The 19,181-nt window shown below is 40.5% G+C and overlaps 1 protein-coding gene across 2 annotated transcripts in view; it reads left to right on the top strand.

Annotated features, from left to right (window-relative positions):
• Positions 1 to 19,181, top strand: part of HTR4 (5-hydroxytryptamine receptor 4) — a 707,781-nt gene that overhangs the window by 366,716 nt on the left and 321,884 nt on the right. For both annotated transcript variants that reach the window (XM_040406579.1, XM_040406590.1), the window contains exon 4: positions 2,424 to 2,624. In XM_040406579.1, the coding sequence (XP_040262513.1) occupies positions 2,424 to 2,624 (201 nt within the window). The remainder of the gene's footprint in view (positions 1 to 2,423; positions 2,625 to 19,181) is intronic.

Genomic DNA, 19,181 nt, shown 5'->3' on the forward strand with positions numbered 1-19,181 from the left:
AGTGTAATTTCTAATCTTCACAGCTTGAGATACAGCAGAGACATGGATTATGTCTTCCCTGCTACCCTGTGACGAGGGGAAACAGAAATATATTTATCAAATAATGTACTCACTTCCCTCCCCAAAAATAAAACTGCTACAAAAATCTAATTTGCACAAATCACTGCCCTTCTACATTTCTCCCAAGAACCATATACAGCACAAATTTATTTTTCATGGGTGTCACAGAGTAAAGTGTGTGATGCTAAGGGTACTTTCACACAAGCGTTTTTGCTGGATCCAGCAGGGTTCAGCAAAAACGCTTCCGTTACTAATAATACAACCATCTGCATCCATTATAAACGGATCGGATTGTATTATCTTTAACATAGCCAAGATGGATCTGTCATGAATTCCATTGAAAGTCAATGGGGGACGGATCCGTTTTCTATTGTAACAGATTGTGTCAGAGAAAACTGATCCGTTCCCATTGACTTGCATTGTGGGTCATGACTGATCCGTCTTGCTCCTCATCCCTTGACGGAAAGCAAACTGCAGCATGCAACCAAACAGAACGGAATGCATTTTGGTGCACTCCGTTCTGTTCAGTTACGTTTTGTCCCCATTGACAATAAATGGGGAGAAAATGGAAGCGTTTTTTTCCGGTATTGAGACCCTATGACGGATCTCAATACCGGAAAATATTAACGCTAGTGTGAAGGTAGCCTTATGCAGGATATATGGTACCTGAAACCCACAAAGGGTAATCAGTGTCATTTTCTGTGAAAAGTGGTATGTCAGTCAGGGAGAAAGATACATTTTCAGTACCTTTCTTCTCCAGCAAAACAACTAGAGAATAAGATTAACTTTTTAAAGTACCATATTATTTACCTATAAGACGCACCCCTCACCCCTAAGTCGTACCTAGTTTTAGAGGAGAAAAAATAGTAAAAGCCAGCCCACCAGTTACTGGAAGATGCACAGACAGGAAACAGTGTAGGCAAAGAAAATGCAGAAGGGCTCCAGCATCCAAATTTCCAAGTCTTTACTAGCAAATCACTTAAAATCCAGTTCAGGAAACATGTACAGTTGACTTGTTTTGGCAAACACAGGTAGCCTTAGTTATAACAACTGTTATGGACTTTAAGTGATTTGCTAATAAAGTCTCGGAAATTTGAATGCTGGCTCCCTTCTGCATTTTCTTTACCTTTAGGTTTTAGAGGACTCCTGTTCCTCCCACACTCCAAAAAGACGCACTGATAGGGAATTTATATTTCCCAGAATAACACTGTATCCAGATGGAGTGGATTAAAAAAAAATTAAAAGCAGTATTTGTTCTTAATACTTTCTCTCCTTTTTTTTTTATCTACTGCTGATTTTGGCTTCAAAAACGACATAAAAAACCTGAACTTGTGGCAGCACCCTAAGTGCTTTATTTTTTTAAACATTTTGCTGTTTAACTATTCCAATGATGTTCTTTGAACGTGCAACAATTAAAATGTAATTCCAAAGTAAATTGTTTTATGTAATTGCTCATTATTTGTTAATTATTTGTTAATGAATTGTGCGAACAGAATTCTGTCTCCTACCTAATTACCAATGTCATAATGAATAATTTTTCCTCCAAAACTAACTTTACTGAACATGCTTGTGGGGGCTGCCATCTTACCTGCGCTGTTCTTAACAACATTTATACAGCATTACATAAATTGCTTTACATCAGCCCCATGAGCCATAGACATAATGGACTGAAGGGGCCCTCACTGATTTCTATGGGAGAGACCTCTGCTGATGTCATTGTACAAGGAAAGAATAGATAAGCTTTGAGAATCACCTATTGTGAATGGTGGATCCTGTGTTATCTATACTGATATTACTGCTGTCTATAGATAAGGAAATAACTACAGTAAAGGGACTGTACAGACCAAGAAGTGGCTCCTATTATTTGGCTTAGTGGTCAATGCAAAAAATGCAGTAGCTTATAGTTTTTATTTAAATATAGCTATTAACATGGAAAATTAAAAATAGCATCACCAAAAATTATAAAAAAATATGTTAATCGCAAAAACATGATTTAAACAATAGGTCATTTTTTAATGACAAATTTCCTTTAATGGGGTTTCCCACAAATGTATGATTGCGGGGGTCTGACCACTGGGTCCCACACAGATCATGAGTACAGGGGGGGTCCACGAGCTCCTTGTGTGAAAGAAGCATTGGTGTATATGCACATGACTACAGCTCTGTTCACTGTTTCTACAGGACTGATGCAGAAAGCTGAGCACTGTGGATAGGTGTAAATGTTGCTTATGGGAAAACCCCATTAATTTTAATTCCTAATGTATTGACCCTTAGTGGTAACTTTAAAAATTTATTTTACTTAATTATGCACTATAGCAATGCTACTGGATTATGGTGATGGTTCTTATATTTTTTTTTTACAGAAAAATCAAGACCAATTACTTCATTGTGTCACTTGCATTTGCTGATTTGCTGGTATCAGTACTAGTGATGCCATTTGGAGCCATAGAGTTAGTACAAGACAAATGGATTTATGGGGAAATGTTTTGTCTGGTACGTACATCACTTGATGTTCTTCTGACAACAGCGTCCATCCTTCATCTCTGCTGTATTTCACTGGACAGGTATGTGCTGGGTTCAAAATGTCCATAATTAACCTGTAACCTTAACAAAAACATATGCAAACGTTTAATGATTCCAAGTGTGTGCTATGCTGTACAATTGAATTGTGTGTTTTTATGTCCCAGAAGTTTGTTCTTCATATCTGTAGCAGAAAAAGTTAACCTTCAAGCTCCATGAAATTCTTTAAGATGCTAATTTTAAAAATCTGTTCCGTTACTATGGTAACGTTGGTCTCTTCCCTATATGTGCTTATCTGTAGAGAAAAAGTGTGATACATTTTTGGATCTCATTGAATATAATACTGTACAGTCGTGGCCAAAAGTTTTGAGAATGACACAAATATTAGTTTTCACAAAGTTTGCTGCTAAACTGCTTTTAGATCTTTGTTTCAGTTGTTTCTGTGATGTAGTGAAATATAATTACACGCACTTCATACGTTTCAAAGGCTTTTATCGACAATTACATTACATTTATGCAAAGAGTCAATATTTGCAGTGTTGGCCCTTCTTTTTCAGGACCTCTGCAATTCGACTGGGCATGCTCTCTATCAACTTCTGAGCCAATTCCTGACTGATAGCAGCCCATTCTTTCATAATCACTTCTTGGAGTTTGTCAGAATTAGTGGGTTTTTGTTTGTCCACCTGCCTCTTGAGGATTGACCACAAGTTCTCAATGGGATTAAGATCTGGGGAGTTTCCAGGCCATGGACCCAAAATGTCAACGTTTTGGTCCCCGAGCCACTTAGTTATCACTTTTACCTTATGGCACGGTGCTCCATCGTGCTGGAAAATGCATTGTTCTTCACCAAACTGTTGTTGGATTTTTGGAAGAAGTTGCTGTTGGAGGGTGTTCTTGACACCAGGCCATCTTCCAAAAGTCTTTGCCTCACTGTGCGTGCAGATGTGCTCACACCTGCCTGCTGCCATTCCTGAGCAAGCTCTGCACTGGTGGCACTCCGATCCCGCAGCTGAATCCTCTTTAGGAGACGATCCTGGCATTTGCTGGACTTTCTTGGACGCCCTGAAGCCTTCTTAACAAGAATTGAACCTCTTTCCTTGAAGTTCTTGATGATCCTATAAATTGTTGATTGAGGTGCAATCTTAGTAGCCACAATATCCTTGCCTGTGAAGCCATTTTTATGCAACGCAATGATGGCTGCACGCGTTTCTTTGCAGATCACCATGGTTAACAATGGAAGAACAATGATTTCAAGCATCACCCTCCTTTTAACATGTCAAGTCTGCCATTTTAATCCAATCAGCCTGACATAATGATCTCCAGCCTTGTGCTCGTCAACATTATCACCTGAGTTAACAAGACGATTACTGAAGTGATCCTTTAATGACAGCAATGAAATGCAGTGGAAAGGTTTTTTGGGGATTAAGTTAATTTTCATGGCAAAGAAGGACTATGCAATTCATCTGATCATTCTTCATAACATTCTGGAGTATATGCAAATTGCTATTATAAAAACTTAAGCAGCAACTTTTCCAATTTCCAATATTTATCTAATTCTCAAAACTTTTGGCCACGACTGTATTTTGACTAGCTCTGGTTTAGTAATATTTGTATAAAAACAAAAAAAAACTGCAAATCGATGTAAAGGTTGGCAAAAGATCATGCTGACCATTCATTTGTATCAAATGTATGGGATTACAATAAAATTTTGGATTACAATAGTTCTTGGAATTATTAGCTTGGTGCTTGAGTCACATAGAAATCATACATATTTTGTCACCTCAAGCCCAATGGTTCTTCGTGTCATTGCTTCTATCTGTTAATTTTATTCTGATTGCCTTGTTCTTCTAATTCCATGCTGCACTATTTTATTTTATGACATTCAATCTGTTCCATGACTCATGTTTGACCTACACGTCCTTGTCCATTGAACTTCCAAGGGTGCTGCTAGATCACATCTGTCAGAAGCTAGATCACTCAAGAAAAGGTATAGGAAAGAATCAACAGTAAGGCCTTTTAGACGGGCGTTGTGGGAAAATGTGCGGGTGCGTTACGGGAACACCCGTGATTTTTCCGCGCAAGTGCAAAACATTGTAATGCGTTTTACACTCGCGTGAGAAAAATCACGCATGTTTGGTACCCAAACCTGAACTTCTTCACAGAAGTTCGGGCTTGGGATCGGTGTTCTGTAGATTGTATTATTTTCCCTTATAACATGGTTATAAGGGAAAATAATAGCATTCTGAATACAGAATGCATAGTAAAATAGGGCTGGAGGGGTTAAAAAAAATAAAATAATAATTTAACTCACCTTAGTCCACTTGATCGCGCAGCCCGGCATATCCTTTTGTCTCCTTTGCTGAACAGGACCTGTGGTGATGTCACTCCGGTCATCACATGATCCATCACATGATCCATCACCATGGTAAAAGATCATGTGATGGATCATGTGATGACCGGAGTGACGTCACCACAGGTCCTGTTCAGCAAAGGAGACAAAAGGAGATGCCGGACTGCGCGAGCAAGTGGACTAAGGTAATAAATTATTATTATTATTTTTTTAACCCCTCCAGCGTTATTTTATTTATATAACCATGTTATAAGGGAAAATAATAATGATCGGGTCTCCATCCCGATCGTCTCCTAGCAACCATGCGTGAAAATCGCTCCGCATCCGCACTTGCTTGCGGATGCTTGCGATTTTCACGCAACCCCATTCACTTCTATGGGGCCTGCGTTGCGTGAAAAACTAATGGGTGAATGAGCCAACTAATGGGTGTAGGATTGTCCTTACTCTACCAGAATGGCAGAGCTTAGAGCAAAAATTATTAAGAATTGGCAAACCCTTGCTCCTGTGGGAACCAAGCCATTGCTAGAGGTATCAGATAGTGACCGTTCTCCTCTCTCTCTATTGAAAAAGCATACATGCTCTATCATGTATGTTTATGGTTTACTTTGGATTAATATCTGTCTAAGGTGTATGGGCACCTATAGTTTACAAACTTCAGCCCACCTCAAAGAAGGGCATAGTTGACTGATTGCCTGTACACCAGAATATCAGTAGAACATAATTGTCAGATGAATCACATCTCATAATACATTTACTACTTTAATACAGAGCTTCTTTAATAGAGACTATTTGGATTTGAAGGAAGAGGTATACCTGCAGAGAAGTGGTGGCTCTTTGTGGAGATGAGGAGTGCTTATGTTCACTATTTACAGTGCTTAAGGAACTTTAATTACTTAGAGCTTAAAGTGACATTCATTATTTTGCTGTGTTGTAAGGCCACCTGCTCTGCATTAGAGCTTCAGGACAGCTTGGCCTACTAAGCAGACAGATTCAATTTGAATATATGCATATTTGATGATGTTACAGTAAAAATGTGACATGGCACTTAGTAGGAAAATAATTTTTCTGGCACCTTGCCAACCGAATGCAAAGTACTTTTAGTAATAAATATATCCTAAACCTCCCAATTTTTTTTTTATCTCTATTATTTCCAATATACTGACTGCGGAGAGATACATTTTTTTTGGTTTCCCAGGAAACTAAAAATAGAAGAAAGGGGCTTGTTAACTGCACAGCATGCCGGTAAAGGCAGATATTTATTTTCCTCCCTGGGGCGAGAAATGTTTTGATCAAACCATTAATTACTTTTCTTTATACTACTGCACCTAGAGGTACAAATGGTATACTGATGGAGAACATGATGGAATTACCACAAAATAACCACCAATGAATGCTGTTACAGCTCTTGTGCCGAGAATGGCTGAGCCCAGCTTTGTAACAATGACTTATGAATTGTTATCATTTAAATCTGCTCTATTGTGCAGGGTATGGCACAGATTGTAGTTATCTTGCACAATGCATTAGCCCTTTAGACACAGCTGTCAGCCTAGAAAGCCCCTGTAATACGGACCACTCTATTTTTTCCCTGTGATATGCCCCGTTCTGTTCTCTAGTCGTACAGTATGAGAGAGTAAAATATATTCCTACTATGTAACATAGAGTACAGACAAACAGCAGTGTGTAAGAACAAGATCTAACAACTGCAAGTCTTAAGATACATTTTGTAGATTTTCAAATTCAAGGAACAAGATCAAGTGCATATTTCTGTTTCTGCACTGGAAGACATATTACCTTGGTAGCTCATCCTTGGTTTATCTGTGCAACCACTCTCATCCCTTCTGTTTATTGTGGTGTCAACCACACACATATTCATGAAAATAAATCACTGTCAAACCATGATAAAACAAGAAAATAGTAGTCCTTAAAGGAGCTGCTGTGAATCTACTCTTTGCCATGTCATAATGTTGGTGGTCGAACTGAGATTTTAGTAGCAGCAAAAAAGAGGAGGTGTATTTGGTAAGGTTAAATTCTTAGAAATGTATGTAGTAACCTAGTGTCAGTTGTAGTAAAGTCGTATGGACCCAACACTAAGATTAAGACAGTCCATTAATAACTGGGGATTATATAGATGTCCAAAAATTGTAAAAGTACACCATATGATTCAATACAATCCTCCATCCCCTCCTGTTACAAACTCTCTCATGTCTTGGCATCACGTATTGTCTCTCTCTTGGATCTCGTCATATCTCACTAATGGAACATAAGCTGGGATACTTATTGACACTGGTGGAAAGTAAAACTGGCATAGTTGCCTATAGCAACCAATAGAGTTGTTGCGATACCAAATTTTTGATTCGGTTTCGATACCATGAAAAAGTATTGCGATACTCGATACCATTCGATACCACGCGAAAAAAATAAACAAAAAAAGCCACGTGCATTCCTCATTTTTAAAAATGGCGAATCGCGCAGTTTTTATTTTATTTTTTCTGTTCCGGCATTCACCACCTAGATTTTTTTTTTATATTTTAATAGTTTGGACTTTTCTGACGTGGCGATGTAATATGTTTATTTATATATTTTATATGTGAAATTGGAAAAAGGGGGGTGATTTATACTTCATATTTTAGTGTTTTTTTTTTTTTTCACTTTTTATTTAATAACTATTTCCCCCCTTAGGGGCTAGAACCTGGGATCTTTCATCCCTTTTCCTATTCACCCTGATAGATCTCTATCAGGGTGAATAGGACTCCACACTGTCCCTGCTGCTCTGTGCTTTGTGCACACAGCATCAGGGATGTTACCATGGCAACCAGGGCTTCTGTAGCGTCCTGGCTGCCATGGTAACCGATCGGAGCCCCAGGCTTACACAGCTGGGGCTCCGATCAGAAGCTGCCACTGCACCACCAATGAGGGGGAGTGGAGAGGTCCCTGTGGCCACTGCCACCAATGATTTTAATACTGGAGGGTTGAGAGGGGCCGGCGCACTGTGCCACCAATGATTTTAATGGGATGGGGGGATTGAGGGGGGGGCACACTGCACCACCAATGATTTTACCCCTTTATACAGGAGGCGGGTACTAGCAGATCAGCGGCAGTTAACTGCCGCTGATCGCAGCTCCCTGTCAGGGGCAGGGTGCCGGCAATGCGATTCTGCTGCCGGCACCCGCCTCCTGTATGTGTTAAAGACTGACTACTGTATATGAGTCCAGACTTTCACTATTAGGCCACACAGAGCGGCGCCCAGCGATGTCTCAGCACTCACCATTTAGTCCTGGGCGCCGCTCCGTTCGCCCGCAGTGCCCCATTACTGTCTCCTCTCCTGCTCCACATGCTGCTGATTACTATCGGAGCGATGGGAGGAGACATCAGCTTCACTAGTGGGCGTTCCTTCTCCCTGGCTGTAGCGCTGTCCAATCGCAGCGCAGGGAAAAGGAACGCCCACTAGTGAAGCTGATGTCTCCTCCCATCGCTCCGATAGTAATCCTATCATTGGTGGCGCAGTGCGCCCGCCCCTCCTCCGCCCCTCTCTTCTCATTGCCGCCCCTCCTCCACCCCCTCTCTTCTCATTGCCGCCCCTCTCTTCTCATTGCCGCCCCTCCTCCGCCCCTCTCTTCTCATTGCCGCCCCTCCTCCGCCCCTCTCTTCTCATTGGTGGCAGCGGCAGCAGCACAGGGGGAGGGAGGACAGCTTCCTTCTCCCCGTGCTGCTGAGAGAGAACATGAGCGCGCCGATAGCAGCGCGCTCATGTTCAGAGATACTAGACTGCGCAGAAGCGCAGCCCAGTATCGAAAAAACGGAAATCCCGGTATCGTATCGATACCGGGACAAAAGTATCGATTGGGTATCGAAATTTCGATACCCGCAACAACCCTAGCAACCAATCAGATTGATGCTTTCATTTTTAAAAGGAGCTCTAAAAAGTTAAAGGTGGAATCAAATCTGATTGGCTTCTATGGGCAACTAAGCCAGTTTTCCTTTTCACCAATGCTTATAAATCTTCCCCTTAGTATCTCCCATTCCTACACCACCTCGAATTATGCACTATTTCTGTTGGTGTTCCTCTCTTCTCCATCTGTACCTTCAACCTCTGACACTTCATAGAATCCAGTGGCCATCCACAAGCTGTTCACTCCACACATCACTGACCTAACTGTTCTGATACCTCTCCACACTTAATCCAGTCCTACAAGACTTCCCTCTTTGCTGTTCTATTATATGCTCCTCACTCAATCATCTCCAAGATTTCGCTTGTGCACCCCCATACTCTAGAACCTGTTACCAAAGCACATCAAACTCTCCCCTGCCTTCAGAAACTTTAAAAACAATCTAAAAACCCACCTTTTCAGAATAACCTACAATAACCGTGCTGCCTTCTTGCTACCACATGAGAAGCTTCTACTCTGCTCTATTATCTCCTTATCTTGTGGGCTGCATCCTCTCATTCTCTGAACTTTTAGCGCCCTGGAATTAATGGTGCTTTAATATAAGTACTAATAATGGTACTAAGAATAATACTAATTATATGGTTCTAAAATTGCCAGTGTAACTTAGGCCTTGGAGGAAACGTTTACCAGTGTTTTGTTTAGTGAGTTTTGGCTCCCTATTAAAATGTTTAGAATGAGAAAAAGTAAACAAAAAGAATGGCATGACCAAAACACATGAATAATGTACATTCACCATTTTTACACTTTAGACAAAGGACCTTAGTGTGAATACTTTTGCATAGCCCTAAAACTACAACTATAGCACGACTGAACTCCAACTATAGCACAGTTTCTGCTATCAGTGCATTTTATAATTACAGTAACAATATTTTTCTGGAGAAAGGACATGGCCAACAAGTTACATATTGTGCTTCTTACTTACAAAACTTTTCAACAATTCTCCTTATTGAAAATTGACAGTGAATTATACTGGGTGCAGCCGTACATACCTCAGTAGTAGTATCATTTATGGTGCACACTACTTTATAATTCTCCCCAAACACCGGTGGTAGTCAATATGTTCCAGTCAGCTCTGATATCATAATGTAGTATGTTTGGTTTGCCATAGAGTAGGTGAACTTACAGAAATATCTCAAAGGGGTTTTCCAGGATATAACAATGATTGCCATTCCTGAGCATAGGTCATCAATGTATGTTGAGTAGAGATCACATTCTAAGCCCCCATGATTAGCAGAATGAAGTGGCAGGGCACTCAATGGACATCTGCAAATAAGTGTGGCTGTGCCTGGTACTCCAACAGATTATATACAGGGGCTGGAAAGCCCTTTTAACTAAGTAAGTTATCAGGGTTCACAGAAAAAAACATCTCAATAAAGAATTCTTCTCTGTTTTTCAATAACAAAACGGCACAGTTTTCCCTACTAAAAGGTCAAATTATATTGAAGCATTGCTGTGAGACATCATTTAAAAAAAAATATATGACATAAGGCATTAGTTGAGATTGATATGTGGTTACTTAATTAGTGTGGATGATTGCAGTTCTTTGTTTTTAGATATTTAGTAGTTCACAGAACGTTGTACTTCCGAAAATGTGTTTAGCAAAGTCTGATAAATAATCTAGTATTTGAATAAAGTGCTAAATTGGCATAAAATACCAGCTGGTGATGGAAAATCCTGAGGAAAACAGTATACAGCATGTGAATCATTTTTGTATGACTAGTGTAAAAGGCATATTGCTAGCATGAAGACACATTTGGGGGAGATTTATCGAACTGGTGTAAAGTAGAACTAGCTTAGTTGCCCATAGCAACCTATCAGATTTGACCTTTCATTTTCCAAAGGAGCTGTGAAAAGTGAAAGGCGGAATCTGTGGTTGCTGTGGGCAACTAAGCCAGTTCTACTTTACACCAGTTTAATAAATCTCCCTCATTATATTCTCATTATATTCTCTGATGTGCCATACTTTTTTATGGAGGGAGGACCACCCCTAAGGGGAAAGCGGGACTAACCCCGCTGGTTACCTCCCTTAAGCCGGCCGGCTGCATGCGATGTGTCACCCGTCTTTTAGTTAGCTGAGGGTATCTTCTTTTCAATTAGGAGGCAACATAGGGCCTTTATAACAAAAATTAGGGCACTGGGTGCTGCAACAAAGGTCCCAGGCCTCCCTAGTGTGTGTTGATCATGGAGGCTACTCTTTAGGAAGAGCGACAACAGAATATTTCCCAGCTCTGAGTAGATTATCACTATCCTACTGTACCCTTAGCCTCCTCTTGGTCATACATACATACCATACATACCAGCTGTTGGGATATGTCTAGAAGAATATGTGCTTGGTGACATTTTTCTTTCTTTTTCTTATTTTTTGTTGAGGAGGTCAATCTAATGATAGGTCCCAAGTGGACCCTCACCAATTTACCGTAAACCTCACGGTCACTGGACACATACGACCCATATGCTGATAGTCCTCTTTGTGTTCAGGCACAACTGACCCCTCCATCTAATATATGGTCAACCAACCAATATTAACCGGACAGAATGATATCAAAACATCGGACCCCCAAGAAGTCATAATAATCACAAAAAAAAAATGAAACTAACTTTCGTATGTATGAAAATCCAAAAAGCTTTATTGTAAATATATATAAGCATAAACAGTACATACATGTATTATAAAACAGGCAGCACAAGGCGGGACATACAGATGAGGAGCAGGACCCAAGGAGAGGTCGGGAGATCAGTGCAAAAAAATACAGGGAAAAAAAATACTAGCTGAAAGAGCATACCTCAGAGTCTCATAGCAGCAATGCCCCAAACACAATGCAACAGAGGCGATTGTGGAGACTGAGGTTTAAGATGGAAGGAACACAAAGGAACACAATTAAACATACCCTGAATGGTGCAAAGATCTCTCGGCCAACTCCTGACCCAGCGCCGTTTCGCCAGTAGATCTGGCTTCTTCCGGGGATCTAATATATGTAGACAAAATATGAGTGCAAGTTGCTCACCCCTGTTTGGTTTTTAATCTTGTGTATCAATAAAGTTATTATTTTAGCACCTCTTCCCCACAGTGACACAACCATTTAATATGGCATACAATGTAGTGGGAAGTGGGAACAAATTCTGAATGGGGTGGAATTAGCAAAAAAAAGGGTATTCCGCAACATTTTTACTAGTTTTGTCTCTACGTTGTTCGCTATGTGTTATTAACCCCTTAAGGACTGATCGGGCGGGTGCAGGAGCTGATAGCCGGACCCTTGCTGTATGCGACGACATCAGTGAAAACACTGATGCCGGCGCATTAAGCCTCGCACTGCCGCGGGCAGCGCTGACCGCGGCACGTGCGGGATCCTGCCAGGTTCGGCCATCGGGTCCCCATGCTGCTATGACTGGGACCCGATGGCAGGAAAGACAGCCTTCCTTATGCATCGTGGCTGTCATCCATGACAGCCTGTGAGATACAGCCCCCTGGATCTCACAGGCAGGAAGCTGTGAGTGTATTACACAGTGTAATACACTTACAGCCAGTGCATTACAATACATAAGTATTGTAATCCATTGTAAAGGGGATCAGACCCCCAAAAGTTGAAGTCCCAGAGTGGGACAAAAAATAAAGTTGAAAAAAAAGTTGAAAAAATAAAGTTTTACAATTTTTTTTAAAGTTTCAAGTAAAAATAAAAAAGCATCCTTTTCCCAAAATAAAGTAAAAAAAATTGTAAAGAATAGGGAAAAAAAGAAAGGTAGACATATTAGGTATCTCTGCGTCCGATATCACATGAACCAACCCCTCAGGTGAACACCGTCGAAAATTTTTTATAAAAACTGTGCTAAAATTTGTTTTTTGGTCACCTTACATTACTAAAAGTGCAACACCAAGCGATCAAAAAGGTGTATGCCCCCCAAAATAGTACCAATCTAACTGTCACCTCATCCCGCAAAAAATTAGCCCCTACCTAAGACAATCACCCAAAAAATTAAAAAACTATGGCTCTCATACTATGGAGACACTAAAACATGCTTTTATTGTGTTAAATGTAAAAAAAAATTTTTTAAAGTAGACATATTAGGTATCGCTGCGTCCATAACAACCTTCTCTATAAAAATATCACATGACCTAACCCCTCAGGTGAACAATGTAAAAAATAAAATTAAATTTTGTCACCTTAGATCACAAAAAGTGTAATAGCAAGCGATTAAAAATTCATATGCACCCTAAAATAGTGCCAATCAAATCGTCATCTCATCCCGCAAACATGATACCCTACCTAAGACAATCGCCCAAAAAATAAGAAAACTATGGCTCTCAGAATATGGAGACACTAAAACATGATTTTTCTTTGTTTCAAAAATGATATTATTGAGTGAAATAAAAAAAAAGTATACATATTAGGTATCGACACGTCCGTAAGAACCTGATGTATAAAAATATCACATGAACTAACCCCTCAGGTGAACACCGTCAAAAAAATAAATAAAAATGGTGTAAAAAAAGCCATTTTTTGTCAGCTTACATCACAAAAAGTGTAATACCAAGCGATCAAAAAGTCATTTGCATCCTAAAATAGTTTCAATCAAACCGTCATCTCATACTGAAAAAATTAGCCCCTACATAAGACAGTCACACAAAAAATTAAAAAAAACTATGGCTTTCAGAATATTGAGACACAAATTCTTTTTTTCAAAAATGCTTTATTATGTAAAACTGAAACAAACAACCAAAAAAAGTCATATTTGGTATTGTCGTGTCAGTAACAACCTGCTCTGTAAAAATACCACATGATCTAACCTGTCAGATGAACATTGTAAATAACAAAAAATAAAAACAGTGCCAAAACTGCTATTTTTTGTTACCTTGCCTCACAAAAAGTGTAATTTAGAAAAAACAAAAATCATATGTACCCTAAAATAGAACCAACAAAACTGCCACCTTATCCCATAGTTTCCAAAATAGGGTCCTTTTTTTTTGAGTTTCTTCTCTAGGGGGTCTTCAAATGTGACATGGCAACTTAAAATTATGCCAGTGAAATCAGCCCTCCAAAAACCATATGGCATTCCTTTCCTTCTGTGCCCTGCCGTGTGTCCGTACAACAGTTTACAACCACATATGGGGTGTTTCTGTAAACTACAGAATCAGGGCAATAAATATAGATTAAAATGGAAAATCTGCCAAAAAAGTTAAATTCTGAAATTTCATCTACATTTTCCTTTAATTCTTGTGGTACACCTAAAGGGTTAATTAAGTTTGTAAAATCTGTTTTGAATACCTTGAGGGGTGTAGTTTCCAAAATGGGGTAACTTCTTTGGAGTTTCTACTCTAGGGGTGCATCAGGGAGTCTTCAAATATGACATGGCAACTTAAAATTATGCCAATGAAATCTGCCCTCCAAAAACCATATGGCGATCCTTTCCTTCCGCGCCCTGCCGTGTGCCCGTACAGCAGTGTACGACCACATATGGGGTGTTTCTGTAAACTACAGAATCAGGGTAATAAATATTACGTTTTGTTTGGCTGTTAACCCTTGCTTTGTTACTGGGAATAATAGATTAAAATGGAAAATCTGCCAAAAAAGTGAAATTCTGAAATTTCATCTACATTTTCCTTTAATTCTTGTGGAACACTTAAAGAGTTAAGAAAGTTTGTAAAATCAGTTTTGAATACCTTGAGGGATGTAGTTTCTAAAATGGGGCGATTTATGGGTGGTTTCTATTATGTAAGCCTCACAAAGTGACTTCAGACCTGAACTGGTCCTTAAAAAGTGGGTTATGGAAATTTTCTGAAACATTTCAAGATTTGCTTCTAAACTTCTAAGCCTTCTAACCTCCCAAAAAAAGAAAATGTAATTTACAAAATGATCCAACCATGAAGTAGACATATGGGAAATGTAAAGTAATAACTATTTTAGGAGATATCACTATTTGTTTTAAAAGCAGAGAAATTGAAATTTAGAAAATTGAGAATTTTTCCAAATTTTTGGTAAATCTGGAATTTTTTTATAAATAAAAATGAAATATTTTGACTCAAATTTACCACTGTCATGAAGTACAATATGTGATGAGAAAACAGTCTCAGAATAGCTTGGATAAGTAAAAGCATTTTAAAGTTATCACCACATAAAGTGACACATGTCAGATTTGCAAAAAATGGCCTGATCCTTAAGGTGAAAAATGGCAGGGTCCTTAGAGGGTTAAACTGACCTGTGCTCTTTATTCTCTGGGTCACTACAATTACAACAATACCACATTTATATAGTTTTTCTTCTGTTTTTAATACTGAAAAAAAAAATAACTTGCAAAAAATGTGTTTTTTCTTCTCATCACCATGTTCATCCCTATAACTCTTGGTGACTCCCTCATTGCACTAAAGGCATAATTTGCATATTAAGAAAAAGTATCATAACTCAGCTCCCCCTGCTCTGTTGTGCCATTCCTTTCTTATTTCTACTAGAAGTTATGAATGAATTGCTATTAGCTTTGAGTAAGGGTACAGAGGGGAGGTAACCAGTTGGGTGTGTGTACCTGCACAGTCTGACTCTATCCAATCAGTGCTGCCATTTTCAGACTGTGCAGGTACCCCCCCCCCCCAACTGGTTACCTCCCCTCTGTACCCTTACTCAAAGCTAATAGCAATTCATTCATAACTTCTAGTAGAAATAAGAAAGGAATGGTACAACATAGAGCCATAAGAATAGATGCTCCCGAATTGTTAGTACGTGGGGAAGACATGAAGCTATTAAAATAGGCAGGTCAGGAGTAGTGAAAGATCCTCTTTAAGCTCAGACACAATTTTAAAACATGGACAGCTCATGTATGTGATTCACTGATGTGTAAAAGAGGGCTTAGTCTTCACTCCCCAAATACATCAGTCAGCCTTGGGCGCTCATGATCCTGCTGCTGGCTTAACTGTTTTCCTCCTTGGGCCACTTTTGGTAGGTACTAATCACATCTTTGAACTGCTCTTACCAATTCATCTAGCCATCACAATTGAAAGCCCTGTCAAAATTGTTTGTATCCTTACTCTTGCCTGTTTTGTCTGCTTCTAACAATTAAATTTCAAGAATTACCAGCACTAATCACGGATCTTCTGTAGATGTTGGCGTGCTCAAATTCTTCTGTTCCTTCATGAAATACCAGACTCCATGATGTTGAGATCAGGGCTCTGTGGGGGCCAGATCATCACTTCCAGGACTCCTTGTTCTTCTTTACACTGATGATAGTTCTTAATGACATTGGCTGTATATTGGGGCTAGTTGTCCTGTTGTAGAATAAATTTGGAGCCAATCATCTGCTTCAGTGATGGTATTGCATGATGGACAAGTAAATACCTGCATCTCTCAATTTGAATACACCAAGGAAAATATATAAATGTGGTATCCCTGTAATTATACTGACCTGTAGATTGAAGGTAACAGGTCGGTTTTACCGCATAGGGAACGCCGTAGATACAAAACCCATAAGACTGTGGTAGAATTGCATTTTTTTCCATTTCAACTAATTCGGAATTTTAGAAAGTACAAATTGCCCTGCAAAAATTAGCCTTCATATGCCTATTGGAACGAAAAAAAATAAAAAGTTATTGCTCCGGTAAGGCACAGAGTTCCTTCACAAGGTCCTGAAGCTGAAAGGGTTAATTCCTGTCATGAATGTTAAAGTATCTTACGCTCATCTACATTTGAAACCTCATACAACTAGCACAGTATTATCTGAATGTCAGTGATTCTCACGTTCTGAGGGACGTTCCTCATCTCTGTGTGCCTACTAAATCATATCTGTTAATAGCAATAATTTTGCTCTGGAATTAAGTTACATTAAATAATATTATCTCAAATTGTATTATGCTGCTGTTTTTGGATTACAGGCATTATGGACAATGTGTTCATTGTAAATTATATTATTAAGTTACCTTTCAAATTATAATCAGTGTAAGTAGATGTAAAATAGAATTCCATTTGACAAAATGTACCATGGAGCATGTAATCTGTCTTATTTTGTGGTTCAACTTTGATCAGAGTAAGTACTAGATCTTGCTAAAATAAACTGTTCCTGCACATGCAGTCTTACTAGGTTCCCATGATAACTTGTCCATCTGATTGAGGGACACTGAGGCCTCATTCAGACTCTTGGAATATGCGTTTTAGCTTACATATTAAACGGAATCTATCAGCTCCAAAATACCCCTGCTACGGATCAGGCAGTGTCGGGATTCGAACCAGTGACCAGCCATGTCCCAGGCAGTAGCTCTAGCCACTAGACTACCAACCCTTCTGGACATTTCCTTCTACTGAACTCTTTGATCTACCTTGTTCCAGCCTTGCCTTGTTAATCTCTGTGATTCCTTGCACCTGCTACTTCCTCTTTATAAGCCCAGCCTCTTGCACCAGATCCCTGCTGGTTATTGTTCTTCTGGACTTGATCCTGCTGCATCTACTGCTGTTCCTCTGCTGCTACTGCTACCAACTTGACTGCTGCCGACCTTGGAATTGTCCCCGACTACTCTTCTGCTTGTCCCTACCAACTGAACTGCTTCCACCGTTCCCGATCCGGATTGTCTGACCACGCTCACTGCCGCCTGCCCTGACCCACCGCCTGCTAACCGATTACGCCTCTGTCTGACTTCCTGCAACTACAACCTGCCTGCGGTCCTTGCCACTGGGCTCCACCTCCAGCCAGCTATCCTCTGACTCAGAATAACCAGCCCAAAAATGGAGTCCGCAATGGCCACCCTGCGCAAACAAGTCTCCGAAATTCAGGAGTTTGGCACCTCTGCCCAAAAGGAAATGACTCAACTTCAAGGCGCAATCCAGAGCCAACAGAGAGAAATTATCGACTTACAGCGTCAACTACTGGACGTACGCAGCGAGGTCACAGACTCCCGCATGCCTCTCCCATCAAAGTTTAACGGCGATCGGAGCCAGTTTCGGGGGTTTCTCAACCAGTGCCGTATCTACTTTCAGATGCAGCCGGGCTCCTTTTCCTCGGACAGAAAGAAGATCCTGTTCATCATTAACCTTCTAACTGATGAGGCCCTGGCATGGGCATCCCCATATGTGGAGTCCCACAGTCTCTTATTAAATAATCTAGACAACTTCACCGCAGCCATGAGCCAAGTCTTCGACGACCCTAACCGCTGCGCGACTGCCGAGGCTAGGCTGCACAGTCTACGGCAGGGAAGACGCTCTGTAGCCGAGTATTCCTCCGAGTTCCGCCGCTGGGTCACGGACACCACCTGGAACCCCGCTGCTCAGAAAAGTCAATTTCGCCGCGGACTCTCCGAACTTATAAAGGATGAGCTCGCCAGGGTAGATGCCCCAGACGATCTGGATGACTTCGTCCAACTGTGCATCCGAATTGACCGGAGACTCGCGGAAAGAAGGAGAGAAAGACTCTGGTCCTTAGATAACAGGCCCGCGTACCCTTTCACTCCAATGACTCAGCCGGCTCACCAACCCTCCACTGAACCGATGCAGGTCGACACACTGCGCAAGACTCTATCGGCTGCTGTAAAGGAGAGACAACTGGCCGCGGGCCTCTGCCTTTACTGTGGCGAGCCAGGGCACTTCGCTATTAGGTGCCCCAATAAGACTTGCCGAACCATTGCTGTCACTGAATTACGGGAATTACAACAAGCTACAATTTCACCCTTGGCCTCTGAAACCATGGACACTACAGGTACCGGGTCCCACTTCATTGTTCCCATCCTTATCACCATTGGGGAACGACAGCTTCCCTGCTCCGCAATGCTTGACTCGGGGGCCGGCGGAAATTTCATGGACTTGACCTTCGCCCATGAGAACAACATACCACTGGTAACCAGGGCAGCCCCCATCGATCTGGAAACCGTCGATGGGACCAGTGTTCCCTCTAAGCCTTCGCAGCTGCTGAGCGGGATCGGCTCAGAGCTGGGCACAGCGCCATCAAAGGTGGGCGATAGGAAAACTTAGGATAATTGTCACTTCAAAGAGCATACAAACCCCTGCACCATCCCGTACAATATACAGTATAGTCCTCTCTGTTATCACTGGACATTGCTCTCCATATATAAACCATACAGGGAAAAAAAATCTTTGATCCAGAGAACTTACATAGAAAAACTAATAACCAAGAGGCTAAACAAAACCCAGTTTCTGACCCTTATGTTAAAACATAACTTTCATTTGATTGCTTTAATAAGGAAAAAAATAATTTAAAAAAGCTGCTGTTTCTCTAGATGACATTATGTTGATAGTAGTGGTAATAGTCTCAAGGGTCTATAAAAGCAACTATTTTTACAAACCATTGAAACTCTATTAACACTACTATCAACATAAGGT

Source organism: Bufo bufo, chromosome 1 (assembly GCF_905171765.1).
Source record: "Bufo bufo chromosome 1, aBufBuf1.1, whole genome shotgun sequence".
Taxonomy (NCBI): Eukaryota; Metazoa; Chordata; class Amphibia; order Anura; family Bufonidae; genus Bufo; species Bufo bufo.